Here is a 24,222-nt window from a genome sequence, read left to right on the forward strand (position 1 = left end):
CTGAAGTCACTCAGGGCACACTAGATGGCCCAAGGCAGGGACTACCATTCTTACAGCCCTGCCTGGACCCCCAGAAAGGAGCTATGTTTAGGAGGTACCTTCTGTGTGCCTGGCAGTTCACGCTCCAGATGGCCACAATGACCAGAGCTGAGCTGATTAGAAGCCATGAACCAGGAGCTTCTTCTGGGTCTCCCATGGGTGCTGGGTCCCAAGGCCTTAGGCCATGCTCTGCTGCTGCTTTTTTAGGCCATAAGCAGGGAGCCACGAACCAGAGCCTGTGCTGGATGGGCTTTGAACAAGGAGGATTAGACTGTTAAGCCACGGCACTGCCCCCAGCCCAAGAACATAAATAAATCTTTTTTTTTTTAACAATCTGTTATGCTTTATTATGTATACTTTAGCATTCATTTAATACAGAAAACAGGACATCAATGAAGAGTATAAATAAATCTTAATGAAGAAGAAACACAGGGGCTTCTATTTCTGTTTTTTTAAAAAGATTTATTTATTTTTATTACAAAGTCAGATATACAGAGAGGAGAGACAGAGAGGAAGAACTTCCATCCGATGATTCACTCCCCAAGTGAGCGCAACGGCCGGTGCTATGCCGATCCAAAGTCAGGAGCCAGGAACCTTCTCCAGGTCTCCCACGCAGGTGCAGGGTCCCAAGGCTTTGGGCTGTCCTCAACTGTTTTCCCAGGCCACAAGCAGGGAGCTGGATGGGAAGTGGAGCTGCCGGGATTAGAACCGGTGAACATATGGGAGCCTGGCGTGTTCAAGGCGAGGACTTTAACCGCTAGGCCATTGTACTGGGCCCTATTTCTGTGTTTTTTTTTTTTTTTTTTTTTTACTTTTTAATTTGTGGCATAGGTGAATGCTTTTTAATATACATTAGATCAACAGCACAATAATTTATAAATAAACATCTGTATAACTCACAGCATTGAGGGCTCCAAACTACAGCCAGTTGAAAGGGTTTGGTTGGGTGTGTCCGACCCAGCCAGTCAGGACACTGGTTAAGGTGTCTGTGTTCCACATGCAAGTGTGTAAGCACTTCAGTCCGAGCTGCCCGGTCCCCATCGGGTCTCTGCTCTCTGCTCTCTGGGAGGCAGTGGCCACCCTACTGTAAAAGCCCTTGACTGACTTCCCAGCTCCTAGCTTTGACTTCCTTCTAACCTTGGCTGTTGCGGCCATTTGAGGAGTGAACCAGCAAATGGGAGAGCACTCATTCTGTGTCTTGTTGCCTCTGAAATGAAAAGATCAGACTGCTTAGCTGTAGTGGAGGCCTTTGTAGGGAAGCGCTAACACTGGGACTAAAGACTGGGGACTGCAATTGGCTCCCCCTGTTGACCATTCCTACAAGTGTAACAAACTTCACTTGGATTCTGAGCTGTAGTTCTTGCTATGCCTGCTTTCCAAGACACTGGGCTGCTCTTTAACCAGAGAAAACTCAGTGTCAGGAGAATTAGAGACACTGTCTTCACTCCTTTTTAAAAGGTTTATTTTACAGAGAGAGAGAGAGAGATGAATGAATTTTCCATCCACTAATTCACTTTCCAAAATGGCAGCAAGGGTCAAGGCTGTACCAGGCTGAAATCAGGAGTCAGGAGCTTCTTCAGGGTCTCCCGCGTGTGTCCAGGGACCCAAGCACGTGGGCCGTCTTCCGTCGCTTTCCCGGGTGCATCAGCAGGGAGTTAGATCAGAGATGAAGCAGCCGGGATTTGAACCAATGCTTAAATCAGATTCCAGTGTTGCAGGCAGTGGCTTAATGTGTTGTGTCACAGTCCTGCCTGCACAGCTTTCAATATTTTGGGTTCTAAGGCAGAGACAAAGAGGAAGACAAAGCTAATTCCAGACCCGGAGGTGAGGGAGGAGGTCTCAGAGGAACAGGAAGGCCTTTAATAGTGCTATGGGCTGCTCTGTAGAGGTCTGGAACCTGCTTTCCTCTCCAGCTACTCCATTCCTAATCAGTAACTCCTCCTCCCTAAGCCCAACTTAGATCATTTTGTGTTTCTGTGACATGTCCCTCACTGGTCTCTACCCCAGACTGAGAGTCCTAATACCACACACACTGGCACCTTACGGAGCAGCCTGGGAGCACCCTGGTCTGTATCCAGCCGAGTGTGTGCCCGGCATGTAGCCTCACAGGGCTGTTGTCAGAACACAATCGATCAACTGTCAGGACAGATGGGCGAGGCCAGCGTTGTGCAAGGCCCTTTCAGAGAGGTTCGCATTGGCTGATGGGAGAGGCAGTGGCCCAGACAAATCATGCGCCTGACTCCTAAAGGCTGGGAGGGCTTAGACTGAAGCCTGTAATCCCAGCGGCAGCCGTCTGGGGTCGCTGTCTTCTCCCTCAGTGTGACTGGTCCCTCTCACTGTGGGTTTTCCCCATACCCTTTTTTTTTTTTGTAAGATTTATTTATTTTTATTTGGAAGGCAGAGTTACAGGGAGAAGGAGAGACAGAGAGAGAGAGAGAGAGAGAGAGAGAGAGAATGTTTCACTTATGGATCACTTCCCAAATGGCTGCAACAACTGGAGCTGATCTGAAGTCAGGAGCCAGGAGCTTCTTCTAGGTTTCCTATGTGCATGCTCTGCTGTTTTCCTAGGCACATTAGCAGGGAGCTGGATGGGATGTGGACTGGTGCCCATAAGGGATGTCAGCGATGGCAGGCAGGGGATTGGCCAACTGAGTCATCATGCTGCAGGGGTGGGGGGATAGGGTGTGTGGGGGGTGGGTGGGTGGTGTTTCTCTCTCTTTCTTACCCCTTCTTACCTCACATGCTATTTCTATTCTTGAACACATATACCCTCCAGGCTTCGGGTCTGGCTGGGCCGCAGGGACCAGTGCTGATAGATTCCTGAGGTCAGCTGTTTCCAAGTTCCCCTGTAGGTTTCCAAGAGGCAGTCTATTGGTGATCTTGGGACAGGAAGAGGCCTGTTGCAGAGCGTGTGGGAAGACATGGAGGTCGTCGAGGTGGAGAGGCTGACCCCTGGGCTGGTAGCACCACAGAAGGCAGCTCTCCCACGCAGGCCCCGGTGTTCCAGCGGTATCTTTCCCCAACAGGTCTGGGTGGAGCCTGAGGTAGGGGGCCCAGGCTTAACCCTTTGTTTACTTTGTTTACTTTTAGCATGCCACCAACTCCCCTGTCCAGACCTAAAATAGTTTGGGGCTTTTCATTTTTTTTCCTTTGCAAGTTGTCTCGAAGACACCTGCTAAGCTATCTGCAGCCCGAGCCCCGCGGAGGTTGGCATCCTAAAGCCCTCACATTCGTTCTCCCCACCCGGGAGCAGGGCAAGGACAGGTGAGAACTGAATCGCACGCAGAGCCAAACCCAGAGGAGTGGGCGGGTCCCTTAGCTGGTGACTCTCCCGGTGGCCCTCTTAAGGGATCCCTGGGCGCACAAGAAACACTAGCAGGTGCTGGTTGGAGAGGAAAAGAGGCTGGGGGCCGTGGGTGCGCGGTGGCCCTCTGTCTCCTCCTCGGCCACCCGCTCGCCGCCGGGGACACGTCTTCCCCGGAGTCGCCCCGCTGTGCCCACTCGTCCCTCCCCTGCGCTCCCCCCTGTCTCCGCCCCCTGGCGCCGCCGAGGCTTCGCCGCTTTAAGAGCCGGGCTGGCGATTGACAGGCATCCGACGCGGAGCGCGGCGCAGCGCTGGAGCCACCCCGAGCTAGGGGCTCCCCGGGGTGCAGGTACGCGAGCCCGACCCCTAGGCCGGCACCCAACCGGGACCCTTGCCTCCTCGTTCTGGCCGCTGCACTTGGAGTCCTAACCCAGCAGCCCCCGACCCCCGAATCCCCGTCCCCGGGGCCCACTGTCTGAGGTGCCCAAAGGGAAAACCAATCCGCACTGTGTCCGGACGCAGTCCCCCGCCCCTGCGGGATGGGGGGCTGCACAGTGACCTCGGGAAAGCGGGTGGGAGCCGTGCGGGGTCTGGGTAACGTCAAGGCCTCTCCCTCGGAGCTGTGCAGGTTGAGGGGGACGTAGAAGCCCGGCAATTACGTAAGACCCGCGCGGTTCGTTCTTCTGGGGTGGGCGAACGTGGCAGAGGTTGCGCTGGGTCTCCGAGGCAAGGCGCCGACCTCCGGGAGGCCGACCCTCCTGCTCTGGGGGTGTGGGGGGTGTGAGGGGGCGAGCTGCTTCTCCCGCCTCCCAGACTCGGGCGCGTGGGGGGGGGGGGTCAGGGTCCAGGGGGTGGGAAGATACCCAGGAGCCAGGGTTGAAAGTTAGGTGAACCCGTGCGAGGAGAGGGGGAGTGAGGGGGCCGGCATTCAATGACCTCATCCCTTGATCTCGGGCAAGCTAGGAGCCTTCTTTGAGGCTCGCTACACGCCCCCCTCCCCCCAGGTCCTAGCGCTCAGCGTGTTCAGGCTGGGCTGGTGGGAGGGGGCGACTTGCTCGCTTGTGCGCTTCAGCTTGCTTCTGGACCACGTCCTTAGCCTCCGTTCTGTCCCGCCTTGCCCGCAACCTGTGGGTCTGCAAAACGCCTTTGTCAGCCCTTTCTCCTTCGCCCTCTTTGTGGATCGTATATGGATGTTTCGAATGTGGAGGACATCACTTAGGACATGCTGGCTACAGGGAGAGCTGAGGGGCAGGGATGAGAGGGCACCTGGCCACAGGCTTTTGGGAGACGTGAGGGTTCCCAGATGGACGCCTGGGTCCTGAGCCTTGGCATGGAGCCAGGTTTGCCTGCCTGGCACTGCTCTCCTCTTGTGGGCACAGAAGCATGAGCCGGCTAGAGCTTTGGGTGGGGGTGGGGCACAGCAAACTGATGCCGTGGGAACTGACTTCCCAGGGAGCACATCTAGGCAAGGGAGGTGGGACAGGACTTCTGGACCCTGGGATTCCGAAGATTTATTTATTTGTATATTTTATTGGAAAGTCAGATTTTATAGAGAGGAGGGACAGAAAGATCTTCCATCTGCTGGTTTATTCCCCAAGTGGCTACAATGGCTGGAGCTTGGCTGATCCTCAATCCTAAACCAGGAGCCAAGACCTTCTTCCAGGTCTTCCACGCAGGTACATGGTTCCAAGGCTTTGAGATGTCCCCTACTGCTTTCCCAGGCCACAAGCAGCAAGCTGGAAGGGAAGTGGAACAGCTGGGACATATGGGATCCTGGCACATGCAAGGGGAGAATTTAGCCACCAGGCTACTGTGCTGGGCCAGCGCTTGGAATCCATGCAGGGTTCTCCCTGCAGCTTCCAGCCACGGTGCCTGGAGGCCCCCTCCCATCAGGAGTGGAGCCATCCCAGGGTCAGCTCAGGCCCACCTGGGATAGGGCAGGTCCTCTGTAGGAACAAGGATGGTTGTGACTAGCACCAGAGGCACTCACTGGTATGGTCGCTCTTGGGCATTCCTCCCAGTCTAGATGCTAGCCTGAGATGGGGTGCTCAGCCCAAAGGCCACTCTGGGCTGCCTGCCATTTATTTTTGTGAGCAGGGGAACCCAGAAGAAAGGGCTTTATGGGACTCAGAGATCTAAGTAGAAACCCTTTTTAGCGCTCCCCAGTCCCAGGCTCAAAAGGCATTTAGTCCTAAAGTGGGCACTGCCAGCTGTTTTCTCCCCATCCCCACCCTGCTGTGAGCCACTGCCCCCTGTTGTTATGGAAACTGGGGAATTAGGGTTTTATCTAGCACCATACACCCAGGAGAAAGTGGGAGCCCAGGGGATTGAAGACCATGTGGGGAGAGGGGGCTGCCTGGGGCCACCAGCTTACCTCGTCCCAGCTCTGGGCTAGGAGGGAGAGGCCTTAGGAGGCAGAACATCATCTGTCAGCTGGATGCAAATGTTCCAAAGATTTATTGACTATTTGAAAGCCCTCATTAGAGAGAGGAGGAAAAGAGATCACCTGCTGGTTCACTCCCCAAATAACCCCAACAGGTGGGGCTAGACCAGAGGAAGCCAGAAGCCTGAAATGCCATCCAGGTCTCCCATGTGGGTGCAGGGTCCCAGCACCTAAGTCATCTTCCACTGCCTACCAAGGTGCATTAGCAGGGAGCTGGATGGGAAGCAGAGCAGCTGGGACTAGAACTGGTGCTCCTATGGGATGCGATGCCACAGGCGCTGGCCCCAGGCTCAGATCTCTGTTGAGCATCTTTCCCACGCTAGGCCTGGGTTCCTAATCCATTTCCTCCACATGTGTTTCTTGTACCCAAGGAGCTTGCAGGTGGGGAACATTCATCCTTCGACCTTCCAACCCAACATTCTGGACCCCCAACCCCATAGTTGGGAAAAAAAAGTAGCCCAGTAGAAACAATTATTTGAGGAGTCAGATAATTGAGGAGCCTGTTTTCCTTGTACCTCTCCTTTTTAGCTCTGTGGCAGGGAGGAGTTGGTGGCTCTTTCTGATCCTCCTTCTCCAAGATATGGGTGGGTGGCAGCTACTTTTCCTGCTCCAGGATGCCAGGACCATTGGCATCCAGCCCCCTGTTTTTGAGCCTCCCTCCACACCCTTCTCTCCCAGTGTGAGGTCCTTCCCTGTGGTCTACTCCAGTTTCTTCTCATCTTCTCTCTCCCCCTTGCCAGGAGAAACGTTTTACAGCCCTTGCCAACCTCATCATGCCGGTTGCTGCCACCAACTCCGAGTCTGGTAAGGAGGGGATAAGGATGTTAGTTAATTACCATGATTCTAAGGGCCTAGGAGTGTGTGTGTGGGGGGGGGGGGAACATTTCCACAGCTCTCAGGAGGACAAACTGCCCCCAGCCCCTCAGCCAGTCATTTAGGTTGCCTCTGTGGGGATTCTTGTGCTGGGACAGGAGAGGAGCAGCATGACACCCCCATGGGGGCTGGAGGAAATGGGGGATTAATAATGACCACTCTGTTGCTGTGGGGTGAGGGCATGGGCCCTGGACTGGTCAGGGACATGTTCCTGAGAGGTGGCCTGGATGCTGAGGGGGACGACTTGGAAGTAGAGGGGCATGCAGCACAGCCTGGGGCCAGTGTGGCACCCATGGGCCGGGGAGGGGTGCACAAAGAGCTGTGCGTGTAGGAGCGAGGACCCAGGTTAGGAGCCTGCACCATTTCTGTGGGGAGCCTCAGGGCCAGAGCACAGGGCTGCATTGGGAGTCTGTCCGCCCTCCTCGGTGAAGAGTCCCAATCGATGTGCAATCGTGTCACTGTGGGGAATAGTCACAGTGCTTAAGCTGCCGCCACCTCATCCTGGCATTGACCCTGTGCCTTTGTGGGTCCATGTTTTCTTGAAAATCAGGCCAGAGTGGAGTTTACTGGTCCTGGATCTCTGAGAATAATGGCAGTCCTGGGCCCTCATCCTAGACCAATGTCCTATGCATAAAATCTTTCGCCCTATGGGCTTCATTCCTGGGCTCCCCTAGGTGCACTTTGGCACCCACCAAAGTGAGCTCGCTGTGCCAGGGACTCAGGCTGTGCAGGGCTGTAGCAGCTGCAAGCTGCCATATTTCCACTCGCCATCCCCAGCCTGGTTCTGTCCTGCTGGCAGCACCTCCCTGGCTCTGCATCTGCCCCATGTCCCAGCTCCCCGCGTGGTTAGTCAGGATGACGCCCTCCCCTCCGAGACAGTGAGATGCTGAAAACGTGAAGACTGGTGTGTTTGACACTGTGACACCCTTGTATACCTTGTCCCCTCAGGAGACCTCTCCTGTGCACCATGGAGAGGCTGTCCTGCTGTCCCCAGCTCCTGCAGCCCCGTTGGGGGAGAGAGGTCAGTGCCTACAGCCTGGTCTCTGCCCACCCCCCCAAGCCTGCTGGGGCCCCACTGTAAGCAGCTTAGGGTTTAATTAAACGCATCCTGAGCCTGTACTTAGAGCTTCTCAATCTGGGACTGCCTGGTAAACCCATTAATAGTGCCCAGCAGGGGGACGGAAGAGGAGGAGGAGGAGGTCTGGTGGTAGGCTGCTTAGTGGGGGCATGGCTAGGGCCAGAGCAGAGCTTGGCGCCCAGGGGTGGGGCCTGCTCACCTGGGTGTTGTGCCATGCAACTGGCTACTTCCCGTGACCACCCCTCTTTCTGCAGGCACCTCTCTGCCCCAAACTTGGGCTGTATTAGTCCCTGACCTGGAAAAGTCTAACCACAACTTCTGCTCCTGGTGGCCACTGTACTTCTCTTGGGACTAATGGGGGACAGCTGCGACCTTGCCTCCTCCCCTCCTTCCTTCCTTCCCTGAAAAGCCCTGCTCTTGGGCTCTGCAGCAGGTGAAGGTAGCAGGGTGCTCTCCCCAGGATGCTCCTGGCATGTTCCAAAGTGCCTCCCCAGTCATTGTCACTTGTGGAGGGAATGGAACCCCCGCTGTACTGGAGTAAGGTGATAGGCCCCTTTCCTGGGGCAGGGTGGGCTGGGAGATAGGTGAATGATAGGTCAGCCATCCTGCCCCTGGCAGCTCCTGACCTTTGGCCTCTGCTCTCTTCACCTTTCCTCACACTCCCCCCTCTCTTTGCTTCAATGCTGGGATGTAGGACTGCTTTCAAGTGGAGCTGTCGCTTTAAATCTCTCCTGCATCCCTGGGTGACTGTCCTGGTGTGTAAGCCCGCCTGCTGCCATGGCAACCAGGGGTGCAAAGTAACATGGTGCTGCTCCTCAGGGACAGGCCAATTAGCAGCTGCAGCAGGGCTCTGATGGTGACCTCATGGGTACAGGGTCTCAGAGGAGGGGGTGCTCTGGCCTGGGGCACATGCCAAGTCCCTCCTTTCCGCTCACTCTAATTCCTGCTGTAGGCATGTGCTCTTGTCTTTTTTATTCCCCATTTTCAAGCCTCGTTGTCTCCTCTCCAGTTCAGCCTCCTAGATCAGAAGGGCTTGTAGGACCTGGGATGCAGAACCTCTCCCTTGCCCCATCGGCACCATCCTTGGCCTTCCCAGGGCTGGGTGCTGGCCAGGCGGGTGGGCAGCAAGGATGTCACTGCCCTTGGGGGCTTCCTTTGACTGAGAGGTTTGTTGTACAAGAAGCCTGGAGTGGGGACAGAGAGCAGAGGTCAGAAGGTACAGGGAGAAGTTTCCATGGGGCCAAGTGGATAAGGGACTTCCAGAAATGGAGGTGGGGGCGGGGCAAGATGGGTCCAGGACCCTTAAGCCATAGGGTCACTGCTGCTGGCTGTGCCAAATACCACACCTTCCTCACCCTCAATCCTCTCCAACTCGCCTCCTCCCCTCCCGCAGCGGTACTGACCCTGGGTACCCAGCCCCGGCTTAGAGACGTTCTCTGTGCGCCCACCGCCCTCCTCCCGCCTCCTCCGCACCCGGCGGCGCGCTCTTGGCCAATCAGCAGGACGGGCAGGGCAGTCGGGCCTTGCTATTGGTCGCCTCTGCAGAAGTCTCCCCCCACCAGTTCCTCTCCAGCGCTGGCCCCTGCAGCTGGAAGGCAGCTGAAGGTGGCGCGCGTGGAGGCTGCTCCCGGCATCCCGGGGTTGGGGAGCCATGGCAGGCAGCCCAGGCAGCGAGACCTCTTTGGAGGGGATATCACTAGGTTCCTCTGAGGAGGCGGAGCTCCGGAGGGAAGGTAGGGAAGGGAGGGCCTGGGAGGCTGGGCGGACAGCAGGTCCCTTCACCTGCCCTTCTTCAGCCGGTTTTGGAGTGCCTGCTGTGGGAGCTCCATGTTCCCCAGGGCATGAAGGGTTGTGGCCTGGGCAGAGAGCCGGGGGTCCTCTGGCTCAGCCCTCCCCCATAACTGGTACCCTGCGGGGCGGGGGTTACGTGAGGAAAACCAAGGAGGGAGTCCCCAGCATACGCAGGCAGCATGGGAAGTAGCATCTTCCACAGTGCCCGAAGACCTTGTCGGTCTTTGACCAGTGCAGACCTGAAGGGCTCAGGGAAGCTTGTGGGATGATCCTGGAGGAGGCAAAAAAGAAGGGCTTAGAAGCCGGGATCAGGAGCAGTGCAGGAGACCTGAACCACCTCTGCCAGCTCCAGTTTCAGGCCCCCTTTCCCCTGACCCCCAATTCCTCTTGGAGGAGGGGAGCGCTGTCAGCTTTGAGAGTGCAGGGGCGAGGGATGCATCTACCCTTCTCCTGCAGGGTGTGGGTGGCAGGCTGGCAGAGTAATGATACCCCCTGCCCATCTCTGCCCCCAGCTGGGCATGCCCTGCTTCTCCTGCCCTCGGATCTTGGAGACATTGCTGTGGCCCAGCCTCTGGCGTCCCTATGTCCTGACACATACTCCGAGTTTGATGATGTCTGGAATGACTTGGGTCTGACCTTTACCCACAGCCATCTGAGCCTCCCTCCTGCCCAGGCTGGCATTACTTAGGGTGGAAAAGAAAGGCCAAGGAAGCTGTCCCCACCTCCCAGGACTGCTGCCATTCATGGGCCTGGAGGGCAGTGCTGCTGGCGGGGGGTGTGTGTGGTATCTCATGGGACTTAGGTGGGGGAGGGGGCTTGTGTTTTCCTTGTCTATGCCCAGCTGGTACGTGTGTGTCCCACCACCTGCCCTTTGCTCGTTCCCCACACTCCAGCCATGCAACAAGTCCTGGACAACTTGGGGTCTCTCCCCAATGCCACGGGGGCTGCCGAACTGGATCTCATCTTCCTTCGAGGCATCATGGAAAGTCCCATAGTGCGATCTCTGGCCAAGGTATGGTGCTGCAGGAGGCAGGCATGGGGGTGACTCCATGCCTGGCAGTCATGTGGGGGTGGACAGTAGGTGGCTGCTGGTTGGAGAGGGTGGGATGGGGGGCATTTAGCATGTGGTGTGCTGGAATCCTGTGCCCCTTCCACCTATCCCTATGCCTCTGGGCATGTCATACAGGTGGCTTTTTTTTTTTTAAGATGGATTTATTTTTATTGGAAAGGCAGGTATACAGAGAGAAGGAGATACAGAAAGATCTTCCATCCGCTGGTTCACTCCCCAAGTGGCTGCAGTGGCTGGAGCTGAGCCAATCCAAAGCCAGGAGCCAGAAGCTTCTTCTGGGGTCTCCCATGTGGGTGCAGGGTTCCCCAAGGCTTTGGGCCGTCCCTGACTGCTTTCCCAGGCCACAAGCAGGGAGCTAGATGGAAAGTAGAGCAGCCGGGATTAGAACAGGTGCCCATGTGGAGTCCTGACACATGTAAGGTGAGGACTTTAGCCACTAGGCTACTGCACCAGCAGATGTCTTTTTAATGTCACCTGTTTTATGTCAGGTTGTGGAGAGACAGGAAAAGAAAATGATGACATAGTCTTTTGCAGTGGTAGTGATAGAAGCTGCGGCAGCATGAGTTCGGGGAGCCTAAAGGATAGGTGGGTGCTGGATTTAGTCTCAGGTAGGCAGGGAGAACTTCCTGGAGGAAGGGCCACTTGAGCAGAGGGAGGAAGAGTGAGGGGGATTGGAGAGCACCCAGGACCACAGGAAGAGCGTGAGCAGGAATGTGGAGGTGAGGACAGTCAGGAGGTACAAGGCCTATGGGTGCTGGGCGAGGCCTGAGCCACAGGTTCAAGGCAGGGCACGTGGGCCATGAGGATGGCGTAGCATGGTGGAAAGCACCCTGCTACGGGCATTGGGAGAGCCCTGTGGGCTTCAAGCAGGGTGATAGTGACACGTGGCAGCCTCTTGGGAAACCTTGGGAGAGTCAGAACTGAAGTCAGGGAGAGCAGGTGAGGCACCCCAGGAGCAGGTTCAAGGCAAGTTGGTGGGATATGGTGTTGGGGGTGGCCAGGTGCCTGGGAGTCACATTCTGCCAGCAGGGTGCCTGTGAGTAAGGGGGAGGCATGCAGGTGCTATGATGATCAAGTGAAGTGAGGGGTTCCCTGGTAGGTGGAGAAGTGGGGGGCCCCTGCTAGGAATGGAGTAGAGGTCTGGGCAGGAGGACTCTGACCATGTGACTTGCCACAGCGGGGAGTGGGAACTAGCTGGGCAAGGACCTGAACTGCTCAGGGTAGGGCTGATGCAGTCCAGAGATGAAGAGAAAGAAGTGGTGACGCTGACCTAGGGTGTGTCCTGGAGGCAGGGAGGGCAGAGGGTGTGAGAGGCTCAGAGCCCTGCCTGGAACCCAGGCTGGGAATGGAGCAGGAGACCTGGGGGCTGGTGGAGGCCCCAGTATTTGGGGTGGGGTGACTGAGCAGCTGGTAGAGGAAAAGACTAAGATCAGACAGAAGAAGTGGGAGGTGAAAGGTGTCCCCGCTGGACCGTTGGTGGGGTGATTGGACAGCTCAGGGCGTGACTGCTGTGGGCGGTCAGTCCCAGTCGGCACTGTTGTGCCCTGCAAGGTTCTGTGTGGGAGGACATCATGTACATGTGTGTATTGGAATCTTGGACAATGGCAGGTGTTGGACTGGGGGAGATGACAGAGGCAGTGCCTTTGGGTCTTCAGGGAGTGATGGCATGAGTGATGGGAAGCTGGCAACAGCAGCGAGGGGGAAAGGGAGGAGGCAATGAGGTCGGCCAGTGGATTTTCTACTCCGTGGGGTGGGGACTCGGTCTCACAGGGTGATTGTGGGTACACAGGTCCCACTGGAGGGAAAGAGTGCCACAGGGAGGTTGGGTCCCTGGGACTTGCCCGGGCATCTTGTCATCTGTGGGTTGGCAAAGAGTGCAGGGAGGTGGTTAACTGCAGTGAGAACCGACCCGACCAGAGCAAGGTGGGTTACTTTTCCTTTAGTGATTGAAGATTCTACTCATTTATTAAAAATAAGGATAAGGTGGTGCAAGACTTGTGCACAGTTCAACACCATGAGTGTGAGCTCACAGCTGTGTCTCTGCAACCTAGACCAGCACCTGTGCACAGTATCTGCTCTTGGAATAGTGGCAGAATGCATGACGTAAGAGTGGCCGGAGTGACGCAGCAAACCCTGGTGTGCGTCTCCCAGGGTGTGAATCCTGGCTGTCGCTGTTTCGTTTCTAGCCCTTTTCTTTTTCTTTTTTGTGTTATTAGACAGGCAGAGAGATGAGGAGAGGGAAACAGTCCGAGAGGCACAGAGGGAGAGCATTCCCAGCTGGTGTCGTTTCCTCAGATAGCCACAGCAGCCAGTGCTGAGCTGGGGACAAGGTCAGGGACACAATCCAGGTTCCCCACAAGGGTGGCAGGAATGCAAGCGTTTGAGCCATTGCCGCTGCCTCCTGGGGTCTGCTGTAGCAGGGTACTGGTCTCCGGAGTCTGAGCTGAGATGCAAACTCAGCTACTTCCTGGTGGGGTGCAGGTGTCTTGAGCACTGATCTAAGCACCTGCTCTCCGTGTTAAGAAACGTGGCAAGTAGGTAGCACCTGCCGCTTCCTCGTTTGCTCAGCTTTTCCTCCCCACGGGAGGATGTCTTCTCTGAACGTTGGCTTATCTTGCCTATGTTAGGTGTTGCCCTTGTTAAGTATGATTTAAAGTTTTATGTAAAGAGATGGTACTGCAAGCTGCTTCAGTTTTTTTTTTTTTTAATATTTATTTTATTGGGCCTGGCATGGTAGCATAGTGGTTAAAGTCCTTGCCTTGCACTTCTGGGATCCCGTAAGCGGTGGTCCATATCCCGGCGGCTCTGCTTCCCATCCAGCTCCCTGCTGATGGCCTGGGAAAGCAATCAAGGATGGCCCAAAGCCTTGGGACCCTGCACCTGCGTGGGAGACCCAGAAGAAGCTCCTGGTTCCTGGCTTTGGATTGGCTCAACTCCAGCCATTGTGGCCACTTGGACAGTGAATCATTGGATGGAAGATCTTCCTCTCTGTCTCTCCTCCTCTCTGTGCAGCTAACTTTCCAATAAAAAATAAAATAAATAAACAAAGATTTATTTATTTTTATTGGAAAGTCAGATTTACAGAGAGAAGAAGAGACATAGAGAGAGAGAGATCTTCCATCTGCTGCTTCACTCCCCAGATGGTGGCAATGGCTGTAGCTGAGCCAATCTGAAGCCAGGAGCCAGGAACTTCCTCTGGGTCTCCTAAGCAGGTGCAGGGTCCCAAGGCTTTGGACCATCCTCGATTGCTTTACCAGGCCACAAGCAGGGAGATGGATGGAAAAATGGAGCAGCTGGGACATGAACCAGTGCCCATATGAGATCCGGGTGCATGCAAGGCGAGGACTTTAGCCACTAGGCTACTGCGCCGGTCCTGTTGCTTCTCTTTTTGAGATTTCTAGTTTATACAGATACTATAGGTATACACAGATGTAGATAGAGGGGTTGATTTTAGCCATTGTATGATTTGTCTACCCTAAAACTAGAGCCCAGTCTATGCACTGCTTTCCTTGTTAAGAGGCAGGTGCGCTGTTGTGGCTCATTTTCCTCTGCCAAGATCAGTGTTGCCATGAGCCTCCTCCCAGCCACCTGCTTCTGTACGTGTGTACGTATTCCTCTGAGGTGGACCCTGGCCATGGAACTGATGAGTGTGGGCATTTTTTAAAAGTATTTATTCATTGTTTAATGTTTGTTACAGAGGCGAGGGGACTGCAGAACCATATGGACCACTGAACAGAGTGGAAAGGCAGGGGTTAGGAGGGGAAAGCCTCCCACCCTGTAACTATGGTGGGTGGGGGAAAGGCGGTGACTGCCCTTCCTGCTGCGACCATGGTGAGTCAGGGGGAGATGGTGAACCATTCTTTGCTGTCAGAACATGTCAGCACCTGGGGACAAAGATGGTCTGATGCCATCCCAGCGAGCTTGATGGAGTGCAGAATGTCCTCAGGATGTTACTTGAGTGATCTCAACTGCTCTGAGATGCTGTTGGCCAAATCTGCCCCCAGGAGTGGTGCAGGGGGTGAGAACACTGATGGGTGTTCTCAGGCTCCTAGGCAAGAGCCCAGCCTTCCCTGTACCTCCCCTACCCCCTAGGCCCACGAGCGGCTGGAGGAGACCAAGCTGGAAGCCGTGCGTGACAACAACTTGGAGCTCGTGCAGGAGATCCTGCGGGACCTAGCACAGCTGGCCGAGCAGAGCAGTGCAGCTGCCGAGTTGGCCTGCATCCTCCAGGAACCCCACTTCCAGGTTCTGGGCTGCCAGAGCCATGGGTGCGGGTGGGACCAGGAAGGGACCTCAGGACGTGGTCCCATTGTCCCCTTCTTCCCACCACCTCCCTAGTCTCTCCTGGAGACGCATGACTCTGTGGCTTCCAAGACCTATGAGACTCCGCCCCCCAGCCCCGGCTTGGACCCCACATTCAGCAGCCAGCCCGTGCCTCCAGATGCCGTACGCATGGTGGGCATCCGCAAGACGGCTGGCGAGCACCTGGTGAGGGCACCGGGCAGGATGGATGTGGTGCGGGGCTGGAAGAGGAAGTTCGGGAGAAGGCTGAAGATGAAGCAGGGTGGGGTGAGCTTTTCCCAGGGAGGACCTGGGACTCAGTGTGTGGAGCGTTGGAGTGAGCTGTTTGGGACCCTCTTGGGGCTGCCCAGTTCCCAGCCTCGTTAGTGTGTCCTCGGGGGACAGTGGTAGAAGAGGACTCAGTGGGATGGGCCAGGGCATGGAGGAGATTCTGACGTGGGACTGTGGGACCTCACCCTGCACCCTATCCCTGTCCCCTAGGGTGTGACGTTTCGTGTCGAGGGCGGTGAGTTGGTGATCGCGCGCATTCTGCACGGGGGCATGGTGGCTCAGCAAGGCCTGCTGCACGTAGGCGACATCATCAAGGAGGTCAACGGGCAGCCGGTAGGCAGCGACCCCCGCGCGCTGCAGGAGCTGCTACGTAGCGCCAGCGGCAGCGTCATCCTCAAGATCCTGCCCAGCTACCAGGAGCCCCATCTGCCCCGCCAGGTGGGCTCCTCTGCCCAGCCCCTCTCCGCCTGAGCCCAGAGGGATAGCTGTACCACTCAGATGTGAGGTGACAGGCCTTTCTGGTTGGCAAGGACTGGCAGCCTGTTGGCACCTGGCCATACCACCCACAGTACCCTGCATGCTCTTAGGTGTTGGCCCACTGTTTGCTTAGACACTTGTGCACATGTGCGAGGGACATGCTTGTGTCTACTGCCCGGGCTCCTCAGTGGGCAATGAGCAGGTGGAAGAGTCAGTGCAGGGACACAGCTGTCCTGGACAGTTGCTCCTTGATGGTGCGGTCCTACCCATCTGTGCCGTGTCGCCCTCCGGCCCTGTGTGGAAGCCTCTTCTCCAAGGGGGGTGCAGAGGAGACGGAGGTGCTGGCCCCTACCCTGGCGATCCTGTCTTGCCCACACTGAGGCTGTTTCCCTACCCATCAGGTTGCCAGTTTGGCTCTAGATGTCGGGTGAGACTGAGACGGGGCATCGCCCTTCTTCAGGCACAGCTCTGGGGCCTCTTGCCCCTTTGTGAGAGAAGGGACAGGGAGTGGACTGTGACGCCTCCTTCTTCTAGCAGAGCCCACCCCTAGTCCTCTCCCCCTGACACCACACCACTTCCTGGGTCCAGGTGTTCGTGAAATGCCACTTCGACTATGACCCGGCCCGAGACAGCCTGATCCCTTGCAAGGAAGCTGGCCTGCGCTTCTGTGCCGGGGACCTACTGCAGATCGTGAACCAAGATGACGCCAACTGGTGGCAGGTGCGGCCCCGGCAGGTGCGGGGGAGGTGGGGGCAGAGAGGGGCCTTGGCTCAGGCAGGTCTGTGTTCCCTGCCTGTGTCAGGCATGCCACGTGGAGGGTGGCAGCGCCGGGCTCATCCCCAGCCAGCTGCTGGAGGAGAAGAGGAAAGCCTTCGTCAAGCGTGACCTGGAGCTGACGCCAACATCAGGTAGGTAGGGGGCCCTGCTACCCCGCAGCCCCGAGCCAGGCTCCGCACAGCCCTTCTTGCTTCACGTGCCCCTCTCTCTGTGTCCAGGGACCCTGTGCGGTAGCCTTTCTGGAAAGAAAAAGAAGCGCATGATGTATTTGACTACCAAGAATGCAGGTAGGTCTTCGAGCCTGCCCTCCCGTGTGCCCCTCTCACCAGCAATGACCTTGGTCTAGATGCTGCCAGCCTGTCTCCAGACCCCACTCGGCCCCACCCCTGCTCTCCTGTGCCACAGCCTCGCACCCTTGGCCTCTGCGTAGTCTGATGATGCATGTATCTTCCTGTGCAGAGTTTGACCGCCACGAGCTGCTCATTTATGAGGAGGTGGCCCGCATGCCCCCCTTCCGCCGGAAAACCCTGGTGCTGATTGGAGCTCAGGGGGTGGGCCGACGCAGCCTGAAGAACAAGCTCATCATGTGGGATCCAGATCGCTATGGCACCACGGTGCCCTGTGAGTGGGAGCAGGGGCCGCCCTGGTTCCTTAGACGGGAATCTTCCAGGGTCCCAGGGCAGGTGGTGTTGGGATTCGCCCTCTGCTGGCCAACGGGGGAGGTGCAGGCAAAAAAGGCATGCTGGGCTGGGCCTTTCTCTCCTGTGTCATTTGCTGTAAGCTGTGAAAAACTTTGTGCCCAGCCTAGGAGCAGGGTGAAAAGGCAGTGGTTTGCATGTGACCTTGTGGAAGACAGAACTAACAGGGGTGGGAGAAGCTGCTGGCTTGAGACAACAGGAACCAGGGTGCCAGCCACAGGTTGGCATGGCCCTGGCTGGAAGGCTCTGGGCTGCACGTTGTCCCCTCTGAGCTTCAGTGCCTCAGCTATGACCCTTGGCTCTGGCCAGGTGCTCTCTGAAGGTCCTTCAGTGGGCGTCTTGCATCTGAATGTATGCTGTGAGTGAATGGCAGGCTCCTAGGGATGGGGGAGGGGGCATCCCCACATCCTGCCCATGTCTCCCACTAAGACACATCGCGGCGACCCAAGGACTCGGAACGTGAAGGCCAGGGCTACAGCTTTGTGTCCCGAGGGGAGATGGAGGCTGACATCCGGGCCGGGCGCTACCTGGAACATGGCGAGTACGAGGGCAACCTGTATGGCACACGCATCGACTCCATCCGTGGTGTGGTTGCTGCCGGCAAGGTGTGCGTGTTGGATGTCAACCCCCAGGTATGGCCCTACTGTGTGCCTGCTGGCCAACTAGCATCCCTTCCCAGAGCTCTACTCCCCCAGTCCCCGCCATCTTTTCCAGGTGTAGCCCCGGTGTGTGTGGCTGGCACCCACTCCCAGAGCTCTACTCCCCAGCCCTCCCCCCTCCCTGTCTCCCCAGGTGTGGCTCTAGTGTGTACCTGCTGGCTGGCTGGCACCCCCTCCTGGAGCTCTGCTCCCCCAGGCCCCGCTGTCTCCCCAGCACCCCTTTGGCTCCCCCAGCTGCTGCCAACGACACTTTCTCCTACCTCCCTAATGCCCTCTTCCTCTAGTCTCCTCCAGTTACACCCCTGCCACCTGCTAGCTGGCTTCACCCCGTCTGTGCCCTGCAACTTGTCTCTGAGTCTCAGGTAGCATCTCCTGTGAGTGTCTGCCTGTCACTGCTGTGTTCTATCCCTGTAGGCTGTGAAGGTGCTGCGGACAGCCGAGTTTGTCCCTTATGTGGTGTTCATTGAAGCCCCTGATTATGAGACCCTGCGCGCCATGAACCGGGCTGCACTGGAGAGTGGAGTGTCCACCAAGCAGCTCACGGTGAGGGGCCCTGGGAATCCCAGGGGAAGGATCTGATGGCTGCCCAGTGTGGGGAGAGGAAGTGGTGTCCGGGAAGGTGGTTGGGGAACCCTGCTTTGTGAATGTGCAAACTGGGTTCCAGGAGGAAGGGCAGCATCCCAGATCTCCCGATCCAGGGGCACAGCCAGGTCGGGGCACAGCTGCCTTCAGGTCTGGTGCTTGTCCCACTCTGCAGGGATACAGTGCTCTCTCGACAGGTTCTAGGTTGCTTAAAACTGATGGAAGGCTGAAGGGAGGGAAGAAGGCTGGGAAGCTGGGGGAAGAGATGCATGAGCCAGGAGCCCCGGGCAAAGGTTTCCAGCTGTCCCTTGCCCAGTGGCAGGACACTGGACACCAGGCCCCCCCCCCCGCATCTTGCTGGATGTAGCCCAGTAGGCTTTGCAAAACTCTGAGCTCAGGGGTCCCTCTGCTGGCCTCACGTGGTACTGCACTTCTGTGGCCCTCTTGGGAGCCTGTGCTGTCTGGGCTGGGCTCCTGCCTGATGATAATACGCCCTTGTGGGGGGCGGAGTTCAGGACCCTCACCCCGTCTCTGCTCTGGGGGCCTCCTCCCTGACCACAGTCTCAGCCGGCTTCCAAGAGCTGGGCAGATATAGCTGCGCCAGCTTCAGAGCTGCTGTCTCAGTTACCTGATTCCCTTGCGTACCTGGTGCTGCCTGCTTCTGCTGAGGCTGGGGCTGGGCATTGCCTTGGGCATTTGGTTCCAGCCTCAGTTAAGGGCAGTCAGCATGGGAGTCCAGCAGACCCTGGGAGCTGCTAGCAAGCTGTAAATCCTAGCTTCCTGGAGAAAGTGGGAGAGAACTAATCCTACCTTGCAGAGCCTTCAGTGGGGGGCGTGGCACTTCTTAAAGCTTATTTTCTTCCATCCTTTCTTGTGTGTAGGGTCTCTGGAGTGCTGCCTGGGTGGGCGGCAGGGTGGGTGCTTACGACAAGGAGGGGCTCCTGTCTGACTTGTCAGAGAAAGTCCTGGTTACTGGGGCTGGCCTTCCGGAAGGGACAGGCTGCAGATCCTCGCCCTTGGGAGGGGGTGGTGGGCCCTGACTGGCTGGAGGTCCCTTCACGCCCGGCAGGAAGCTGACCTGAGACGGACAGTGGAGGAGAGCAGCCGCATCCAGAGGGGCTATGGGCACTACTTCGATCTCAGCCTGGTCAACAGTAACCTGGAGAGGACCTTCCGAGAGCTGCAGGCCGCCTTGGAGAAGCTGCGGACGGAACCCCAGTGGGTGCCCGTCAGCTGGGTGTACTGACCCAGTTTCTGGCTCTTGCCCGCTCCGGGTCGTGACCTGGAGTCTGAGCCCAGTCCCTCTCCCTCCCCTGACTCCCAGCCACCTCCTTCAATACCCCTCCCAGCCCCTGGCCCCTGGCTTGCCCTGGGAAGCAGCCATCAGCGAACCCTAAGTCTGATTTCAGCACAGAGGTGTGCACTGCCAGGGCAGGGCAGTGGGTGTTCGTGGGGCACCTCTGTGCCCAGGTGCTGCTCACTCTCAATGTCCATTGGCTGCCAGAAGGCTCTTTTCAAGGGCTGAGCCATGACCAGGGGAATATTAGAGTCACCTGTACCTGCTCAGTACAGGGAAGAGGACAGCTGCTTTGGGACCACTTGGTCAGCAGGTGCACTGTCCCGGCCATTTCTTCCCTCAACTCCTTTCTGCCTCTGGACTGGCCACACTTCCTCCCTCAACTTACACCCTGCCTCCTGGGCGCAGGCCTTGGCCCCTTTCCGGGTCAGCCTGGGTAGTGGTGGTGCTGACAGGCCTGGAAGAGGAGGAGGACTGCCCTTAGTCTGCTACCCTCAGCTCCCCCAGGAAGGGGCAGGGGACCCGGAGAGGATGCTACCCTTCCCCAACTCCTCCACAGCTTCTCACTGCCGAAGTCTCCCCAAGACTTCTCCAACACTCCCTGGCGGGTCAGCCCTGCCCCCAAGGGGGCAAGACTGGCAAGGGTCAGTGGACTGAACCTGCTGCCCACTGGCCAAGGGCCCTGGCTCTCTGTAGCCCATGGTGGGATGTGTCTGGCTCCATGTTGGTGACCTTTGTCCATCCTGGCCTTCTGCCTGGTGGGGTCCAGATGACCCATGGGCCAGGGCTGTCCGGATGGGCAGCTGAGGAGTGCAGAGGGGCCCTGGTCTCACTGAAGGGCTAGGAGAGGTGTGGCTAGGCCATGGTGCTCTGGCCTGCCCAGCCCGTGGCCCCTGATGCTGCCCAGCTCTGAGGCCTGGGTGTGTGTATGTGTGTGTGTCAGGCGTGGTCTGGGGGAGATTTGGAGGCCCTTTTGTGGGGGTTCCCCGTCAGCCCCTGTTTCTGATGAGACCTGTCCCCCAGCCGTGGTTCTCCCCTGATGTCTTTTTTTTCCTTTTCTGATTATCCTCCCTGCCCTAAATGCCACCCTCAGTCCCTGGGAGAGGGCAGTTTTGTAAAATAGATTCCATGATAAGGAAAGTACTGTCCTAGACGCTACCAGGCATCTCATCCTCCCCGTCCCCGTGTTCCTTCCCCAGGCCACCTGTGCCCCGTCTGATCCGTCTGCTACAGTGTCAGCCAGACCTGACCCCTGTGCCACTGTGTGCCCGTGTCCTAGGGAAGGGGAGGGAGAATGAACAGAATATTTATCACAAATGTTAGAAACATATTTATCATATCAGAGCCTCCTTTGCATATGATATGCAAATGAGATATAAGGGTCCAGCCTGCTGTGCCCATCTCATTTGCATAGCTCTTCATACACTATGCAGTCATCTTTATATTCTTCTTTGCCCCTGAGGTCAGTGTCTCTTTGATTGTTGATTCAGCTCTCCCTTGTCAGTCACACTCACCCTCAGCTTAAGGGATCTGGAGTGGGAAAAAATGGGGCCATTTTTCTCGCTTGCTTGGGGCTGGGTGGGCACCTGACCTGTAGTAGATCTCCAGCGTGGTATGATTCTGTTCCCAGCCCATCTGGGAGGGGCTAGGACTGGGTGAGAGCAGGTGTGTGTCTACCAGGTCACCCTGTGGGGGTCTTTCCCACCCCCTTGCCGCCCGCCTCCAGTGTGGACTATTGTTTTGGGGACCTCAGGAAAATGAAGACCCTGCCCACATGCAGTTGTTTTCCCCCCACTGCCCTAACCATCACATTCTCATTCTCAACTTTTTGTTTTTTTCTGTTTTCTTGTCTTTGATTAAATGTAAAAGCAAAGTCTTCTGGACTATGGTTTTCTTCTTCTTCTTTTTTTCTTTCTTGCTTCCTTCTTCTTTTTTTAAATAAGATTATTTGGTAGGCAGAGAGGGAGAGCTCTTCCATCTTCCAACTTCACTCCCAAGATGGTGCACTGGCCGTAGCAGCCAGGGCTGGGGTCAGGCCAAAACCAGGAGCTGTGGACGCCATCCTGGTCTCTCACACCTGGGCCGTCCTCTGCTGCTTTTCCAGGTGCATTAGCAGAGAGCTGGATTGGAAACAGAGAAGCCGGGACTGGGACTATGTCTTATCTCTGAGTGGGGTGGGAGAGGATGAGAGCCTGGGAGCATGGCACAGGTGGTTCCAGAAGGCACACCGGATCAACATGTTTTTGGGTTCTGTGCTGTCTTTGTTCCCTGAGTCCCACAGGGATGACCTTGGGGCCACCACAGCAGGTGATATGGAAGCCATGTGGGTGTCTGTTGCCTGCCTTGCTGCTCTGATGAGGAAATCTGCCTGTTGTGAAGGGCCACTGGCCATTCCCAGCACGAAGGAGGCCTTCCCAGCTGCTTCTCCTTGGGTCACTGTCTCTTACTGCCCTGCTGGACCGCTGCCCTGTCTCAGCTCTGGAGAGCTTTCTTCCCCTCTCCTGGGGCACTGTGGATACTCAGTGTTTCTGCACTAACCTTAGCAGCCCAGTAGCTGCATTTCTGTCCTTTTCCATGCCCCTCAGTCCTGGCTGCACACGAGACACCAGAAACAATCAGCTGGAGCCCAGTCCAGGGTGGTAGTCAGCTGAGGACAGCCATAGCAGCTAGGCACCTGCTTTAGTTCATTCATACCACATGACACCCACAGACAGGGTGGGTGATGGTCCGAGCAGCCCCTTTCCATTTTGTGACACAGTTAGCTTTCACGTGGAGACTCCATGAGTGTCACTGAAGAACAAAGTAGAGGATTGTTCACAGATTCTATGAACTTAGCCTTATCTGCCCACGTCTGTTAGCCAGAACCAGTCATGTGACTCCAGGTTGCTGCAAGGAAGGCTGGGAAGTGTAGTCTTTCTTTATACTGGTCACTGAAGCCAGCCAGTCAGCCAGCCTTTCTGGTTGAGATTTAAACCTGGAGAGCAGGTTTGTTTTTCTTATTTATTTTTAACAAACTCCCCAAGTGATTCTCTTGACTCTAGGTTGCTGACCATTGCTAGCCTGTGTTGGCCATACCCTTGTGATGGAAGAAAGTTGCTTTTAGCCTCTAATTGGCATCGGGAAATTTTTGCAAATAAAGGTGGTTGAATTCTACTGGATTTTGCTCTTTCTGTCTTTTCTCTCAGCTGGTATGATCCTGTGTGTTTAGTAAAATGAAGGAATCTTGGCTGTATTCAAGTTGAGGACCATTTTCAATCCATTGCCATTTGCCATCCCAGCCTATGCGGTCCCTAAAAGATGGGCAGGTGGGCCTCCTTTGTACCAGGCTGGGGGCTTTCCAGCCACCAGTACCCAATGCCTGTTGCAGGCTGCACGTAGAGCCTCCTCCCCACTGCCACAGGGGCTCCCCTGGAGCCTGTCACAGCCCTATATCTCCTTCTCTCTGTAGATCTGACTTTCCAATAAAAAATAAGTAAATCTTTTTTAAAAATACCCCTTGAAGAGACACAGATGAGGGAGCAACTTGTAGAAAAATCTTTGAGAGCAGGCATGGAGAGCCCCATTGGAAGTATTCCTCTCTGTATATCTGAATTCCCAATAAAAATAAATAAATCATTAAAAAAAAAAAAAAAAGAATGCAGGGCCCGGCGGCATGGCCTAGCCGCTAAAGTCCTCACCTTGAACGCCCTGGGATCCCATATGGGCGCCGGTTCTAATCCCGGCAGCTCCACTTCCCATCCAGCTCCCTGCTTGTGGCCTGGGAAAGCAGTCGAGGAAGGTCCAATGCCTTGGGACCCTGCACCCATGTGGGAGACCCAGAAGAGGTTCCAGGTTCCCGGCTTCGGATCAGCGTGCACCGGCCCGTTGCGGCTCACTTGGGGAGTGAAACATCGGATGGAGGATCTTCCTCTCTGTCTCTCCTCCTCTCTGTATATCTGAATTTGTAATAAAATAAATAAATCTTTTAAAAAAAAAGAATGCAGAACATTTGAGAAATGGGTATCATTTTAAAAAAGGATTTATTTTATTTTTATTGGAAAGTCTGATATACAGAGAGGAAGATCTTCCGTCCAATGATTCACTCCCCAAGTGACTCAACAGCTGGTGCTATGCCAATCTGGAGCCAGGAGCCAGGAACCTCCTCCAGGTCTCCCACGCGGGTGCATGGTCCCAAGACTTTGGGCTGTCCTCAACTGCCTTCCCAGGCCACAAGCAGGGAGCTGGATGGGAAGTGGAGCTGCCAGGATTAGAACCAGTGCCCATATAGGATCCTGGCACGTTCAAGGCGAGGACTATCCGCTAGGCCATGCCGCCGGGCCCCGGAAGCCCCATTCTTTTGCATTTTAGCAGATAGTTTTACCAGAGGAGCACAATTAGTATTTTAAAGGAAACTTCACCTGAGAACCTAAGTGTCCCTCTAATGCCTTACACACTGACTCCAGCCTCCTGCCCATGTGGACCTTGAGGGGTGCTAAGGGTCAGTAGGTATGAACCAAGTACCTGGACCTCCACCTCCCACAGGGGAGACCTGGATGGAGTTCTGGGCTCCCAGCTCCAGGCTGG

At 56.2% G+C, this 24,222-nt stretch overlaps 1 protein-coding gene across 1 annotated transcript; it reads left to right on the top strand.

Moving 5' to 3' along the window:
* Positions 1-3,557: 3,557 nt before the first annotated feature.
* MPP2 (MAGUK p55 scaffold protein 2) lies at positions 3,558-21,194 on the top strand. The gene is made up of 13 exons (XM_004597323.4): positions 3,558-3,692; positions 6,527-6,590; positions 10,422-10,540; positions 14,690-14,842; positions 14,936-15,085; positions 15,380-15,607; positions 16,235-16,366; positions 16,449-16,554; positions 16,642-16,710; positions 16,883-17,044; positions 17,551-17,753; positions 18,195-18,323; positions 19,432-21,194. The coding sequence occupies exons 2-13, from the start codon at positions 6,560-6,562 to the stop codon at positions 19,606-19,608; spliced, it is 1,659 nt and encodes a 552-aa protein (XP_004597380.2). The 5' UTR covers positions 3,558-3,692; positions 6,527-6,559; the 3' UTR covers positions 19,609-21,194.
* The last annotated feature ends 3,028 nt before the right edge of the window (positions 21,195-24,222 follow it).

This window comes from Ochotona princeps, chromosome 17 (assembly GCF_030435755.1).
Source record: "Ochotona princeps isolate mOchPri1 chromosome 17, mOchPri1.hap1, whole genome shotgun sequence".
NCBI lineage: Eukaryota > Metazoa > Chordata > Mammalia > Lagomorpha > Ochotonidae > Ochotona > Ochotona princeps.